The sequence below is a fragment of the Chrysochloris asiatica genome, unplaced genomic scaffold (assembly GCF_000296735.1).
Source record: "Chrysochloris asiatica unplaced genomic scaffold, ChrAsi1.0 scaffold00320, whole genome shotgun sequence".
In the NCBI taxonomy this organism is placed as follows: domain Eukaryota; kingdom Metazoa; phylum Chordata; class Mammalia; order Afrosoricida; family Chrysochloridae; genus Chrysochloris; species Chrysochloris asiatica.
In genome coordinates, this window is record NW_006408838.1 from 171,216 (window position 1) to 176,580 (window position 5,365).

Consider the following 5,365-nt stretch of genomic DNA (forward strand, 5'->3'; position numbering starts at 1 on the left):
CCATCTCCTTGGGAATCTTCCTCTTTTTCTCTGACCCTCTACTTTACCAAACATGATATCCTTCTCCAGTGACTGGTCCCTTCTTACAGTATATCCCAAGTATGAGAGACAAAGTCTGACGATCCTGGCTTCCAAGGAGCACTATGACTATACTATATTTCTTTCAACACAGATCTATTTGTTCTTTTGGTAGTCCATGGTACTAACCCTCCCACCTCAAACCCCAACTCTAATATGTCTGTTTTCACAGCAAGAGAAATGGGTCAACTTTCGGAATGAGTCACAAGTTGACATGCAGTAGTGGTTTTTGTTATCAGAAAGGTAAAGTTGTTTATGTTTGAGAGTGGATGTGTTGCCGTGTCTGGTATGATGATGAATCTAAGTGGCAAGGGTGACAATGTCTTGCAATAGGTTTAGTTAGCCTATACATTTAGTTAAGGCTGCACTGATAGCATTGGGGAAACAACGAGACTGCAGGAATTCAAAGAATACAGATTAAAATGTTTCAATGTGATGCAGCACTGGAGGCACTCTCATCTTTTACAAGAAATTTAGAAGATAGCTGCCTGGCCAACTGATAGGAAGAGATTTGTTGCTCATTTCAAAGAATGGTGACTCAACCAAATGCTAAAACCATTGAACAATATCATTAGTACTACATGCAAGTAAAATTTTTTGGAAGATAGTTGTAGCTAGTCGATTGACTGGGAGCTAGCAGAATTTCAAGCTGTATTCAAAAGAGGATGTGGGATGAATGGTATTATTTCTGATGTCAGGTGGATCTTGGCTAAAAGCAGAGAATACCAGAAAGATAGTTACTGTGTTTATTGACTGTACAAAGACATTTAATTGTGTACATCATTAACAAACCTTAGGTTACATGAGAAGAATGGGTATTCCAGAACACTTAATTGTGCTTATGAGGAACCTGTACATTTACCAAGAGACAGTTGATCAAATAGAACAAAGGAGACTGAATGGTTTAAAATCTGGAAAGGTATGTGCCTGGGTTGTATTTTTTCCCTATGCTTATTCAGTCTGTGTAAGGAGCTCTGGTATCATAGTGGTTAAGAGTCTGGCTGCTAACCTCAAGGTCATCAGTTTGAAGCTACTAGCTGTTCCGTGGGAGAGAGATGAAGCTTTCTCCTCCCATAAAGATTTACAGCCTGGGATACCCTATGCAGGGTGTCTATGAGTTGGAAATGACTCCATGGCACACCACCACTGCCGTTCAGTCTGTATATTGAGCAGATAATACAGTAAGCTGGATTATATGAAGTAGAAAGCAGCATCTGGATTGGAGAAAGACTCATTCACAACCTGAGATATGTAGATGACAAAACCTTGTTCTCTGGAAGAGAGGAGGACTTGAAGCACCTAATGAAGATCAAAGACTACAGCCTTCAATATGGATTGTACCACAGTGTAAAGAGAACAAAAATCTTCACAGCTGGGCTAATAACATCATAATAATTGGAGAAACGATTAACATTATATATTTATAGTCAACCCTCATGAAAGCTGTAAATCAAACAATGTACTGTAGTAGAAGAATCTGATGCAAAAGACCTATGTAAAGTTTTAAAGAGCAAAGATGATGGTTTGAAGACTAAGGTGTGCCTGACCCAAACCATATTATTATCAGTTGCCTCATGCATGTGAAATTTGGACAGTGAGTAATGAAGACCGAAGATGAATCAGTTCATTTGAATTAATGGTATTGGGAAAGAATATCGAAAGTACCAAGGACTGTCAGAACAGCAAACAAATCTGTTTTGGCAAAAGTATCGTCAAAATGCTCCTTGGAAGTGGCAACAACAATGGACTCAAACATAACAAAAACAATTGTGAGAATGGCGCAGAAACAGGCAGTGTTTTTATGTTGTGTATGGGGTTACTATTGAGTCAGAGCCAGCTCAGTGGCACCTAATAACAAAGACAACTCATTTTAGTTGCTCTTGATTCCAATTAATTCCCTTCAGACAATGGCAATTACTGTGGGCATCTAAATGAATGAATCTATAACTGTTTGTCGTTGTTGGTTCCAAATCATAGCAACTCTGTATAAGGTTTCCAAGGAGTGACTGGTGGGTTAGAACTGCTGACCTTTCAGTTAGCAGACCAGTGCCTATTCTACAGTGCCACATTATTAATATTATTTTGTGGTTTGCAGTATCTTCAAGATGTTGTTTATACACGTTGTTTTTCTTTGTTTTTTTTTTTAAAGTTGTTATTGTGGATTGAGTGATAGTTTACATGGGAGAGCATCAGCTTTACATTCATCCTGTTGTATTTTGTTTCATTGCAATGATTACAATCCCCTCTGCATCACCATTCATTCAAAAGCATTTGCTTCCAATCCCTCTGTTGTTGTTGTTGGTTTTTTTTTTTTAAATATATATACACTGAAGCACTCAGGAATTTATAACCATTCACATAACCAAAGGGTATACCCTACATGCCAGCCCCCAAGCCACCGGCACACAGCCCCTTTCCCTCTTTGAGTGTAGAGCCCCAGCCACTCTATCTCTCCATGTCATTGTTTTTGCCTCCATCTCTGTCATCACTGCTTCTCTGGATAGGGTCCCACACTCCACGCTTCTCCCTTGATGGCCCCAGGGTTCTCCGCTCTGCGCCTGGACTGCAAGATCAACCACTCCACTCCTTTTGTTACAAAACGTCTACCTTTACATTTGCAACATTCACAATCAGTCCTGATAGCAGTTATTCACTGTTGAATCACGAGAATCTTGTTCCCATCCCCTTTCACCAGCCCCATCTAGACAGGTTGAAAACTTCTCAGTGGAGATTCTACCTTCACCCACACCTTTGGAAACTAAGCTCCCTCTTGAAAACTTATTGTATTTGTCCCCCCACCCCCACCCCCATTTTGTGTAGCCAATGTCTTCAGTTGCCCATCCTTGTCAACCTTGTGTTGGGAATGAGCCTCACTGTGAAGATTCATTCCCTCTTTTAAACTACTACATCCATAAGTATAGGTCAAATTCATTAAATGGTAGCGCATTACACATTTTTTCCACTTCTTTCTTCCTCTAGTCGGGTTCTGATCATCCAGCCATTAAAGCCAGGTTTTTGTGCATCTCCCTTCACTTCATATCAGCTGGACGTTTCCCTCTCTGCTCTAGTCCTCTGTGATTATGTCCCTGTCCATGGACTTAAGAGTCCCTAGGTCTCACTATACTACTGGCCAGCCAGGTTGCTATCTAGGTTGACAGGAGTCTTTGGAACATGGTCAGACTTAGCTCACAGTTTCATTGCTGTTTTTCCCCCACTTCCCTTTATCCGTAGACCAGTGTGGTCACCAGCAAGATTACATGCCTGCTCCTGTATTCCCTTTGAATTTCAGTCTTGGAAGGGGGTTTGCCCTGAAGGGACTTGATTGCTTGCCTTGATGGCTCCCAGGTGAACAACTTGTTGTTGTAGTAGTCAGTCAAACTGCCATTACTGTCTTTGATTTTTTTCTGTTGGTCTTTCTTTCAAGAAGTATCTTCTGTTACTCTAGCTGCTCCAGGCTGCTCTGCTTGTGTTTTCAAGTAGTGCCACATTTTTTAAGTGGCAAACGAGATGATTGCTATTGTCACTGGCAAAAGACAAGTAAGAGTCAGTAAAGTTATAATACGTATCTAGCATAGTAGTTAAGAATCGGGCTGTTAATCTCACTGTCAGCAGTTCAAAACTGCCACTGTTCCTTGGCAGGACAAAGGTGAAGCTTTCTGCTCCTGTAAAGATTTACAAACTCGGAAAACCTGGTACAGGGTCCCTATGAGTCAGAACTGACTTCACGGCACATAACAACAAGTCCTTATAAGAAGTCCTGGTATGGCACTGTGGGTCAATGTGCCAGACTGCAAAGTTGTTTGAACTGCAAGGTCAGCGGTTCAATCTCACCAGCTGCTCCTTGGAAAGGGTTGCTCTGGGTCAGAATCGACTTGATGGCACTTAACAACAACAGTATCAGCACAGTAAACCAGTCCTAATGTGGTGCCATTGAGTAAGCACTCGACCTCAAGGTTGGTTTGAACCCCAAAGTGTGGTTCAAACTGACCAGTCACTTTTCTGAAACCCTTTACAAGGTCAGAGCAGATTTACAAAGTCAGAACAGATTTGATGGCATGTAACAACAACAACACAGTTAACCAGATCCAGGCATGTTGGGAAACATAATTTGAAGTTCTTACTGAGCCAGAGGCTTTGTTTCAGGTGATAGGGAAGGGATTAGGTTTACTCCAAAGGGCAGTTGCTACCACTTTATGCCAAATTCATCTGTACCCTCAGACATACTGTTTTAATTAGACCCATGAATCCTGGTGGGTCCCCTTTAAAAAAAAAAAAAAAAGAAAATTTTGTTTAGTCTTTAATGTGAATTGTTAGTTACCGTCACGTTGACTGTGACTCATGGCAACCACCTCAAAATGAAATGTCAGGCCAGAGAGACCCAGGTGTTTAATTTTAAAAAACTCAGTAGTAGACCAAGAACTGTTTCCCATTTTGGATGCAGAATGTTTGGTACCTATAGCAGACCGACAGCACTGTACTGTGAAATTGCCTCCTATGCGGTTTCTTCTAGATCACCTGGAAGGAGGGTTTAGGAATAAATAACTCTATATCTGTAGCGACTCTGAACTGGAAAATAATGAACACCTTGTGTACAAGTACACCTACTTATCAACAAAGTTAAGTTCCAAAGTTCAGGTTGTTAAACAGAAATTAGCATTATGTGAAAATGGAGGATAACTGACTGTTGTTGTTAGGTGCCATTGAGTGAGTCAGTACTGACCCATAGCAACCTTATGCAGCAGAATGAAGCACTGCCCGATCCTGGGCCAAGCTCTCACTATTGTTGCCACGCTTGAGCACATTGATGCTGCAACTTTGTCAGTCCTCCTGGGAGGTCTTCCTCTTTTTCCTTGACCTTCCACCTTACCAAACACCATATCCTTCTCTAGCAACTATGTCTGAAGTATGAGAGATAAAAGTTTGGACATCCTGGCCTCCAAGGATCACTCTGGCTGCACTTCTTCCTAAACAGATCTATTGGTTCTTTTGGCAGCCCATGGCATATTCAATATTCTCCTCCAACACCATAATTCAAATGCATCAATTCTTTTATGGTCTTCCTCATTCCATGTCCAGCTTTTGCATACATATGAGGTTACTGAAAACACCATGGCTTGGGTCAAGCACACCTTAGTCCTCAAGCTGACATCTCTGCTCTTCAGTACTTTAAAAAGTTCCTGTGCAGCAGATTTGTCCAGTGCAATACGTCGTCTGATCTCTTGACCGCTGCTTTCGTGAGTGTTGACAGTTGATCCAAGAAGAATGAAGTCCTTGACAACTTCAATCT

The 5,365-nt window shown here is 41.3% G+C and overlaps 1 protein-coding gene across 5 annotated transcripts in view; it reads left to right on the forward strand.

The window, feature by feature from the left end:
- LOC102834402 (vasculin-like) overlaps window positions 1-5,365 on the forward strand; it is a 133,366-nt gene that overhangs the window by 66,862 nt on the left and 61,139 nt on the right. For 2 of the 5 annotated variants that reach the window (XM_006875334.1, XM_006875335.1), the window contains exon 2: window positions 1,073-1,093. The exons of the other annotated variants lie outside the window; for them this stretch is intronic. In XM_006875334.1, coding sequence (XP_006875396.1) covers window positions 1,073-1,093 — 21 coding nt within the window. The remainder of the gene's footprint in view (window positions 1-1,072; window positions 1,094-5,365) is intronic. 5 annotated transcript variants of the gene reach the window in all.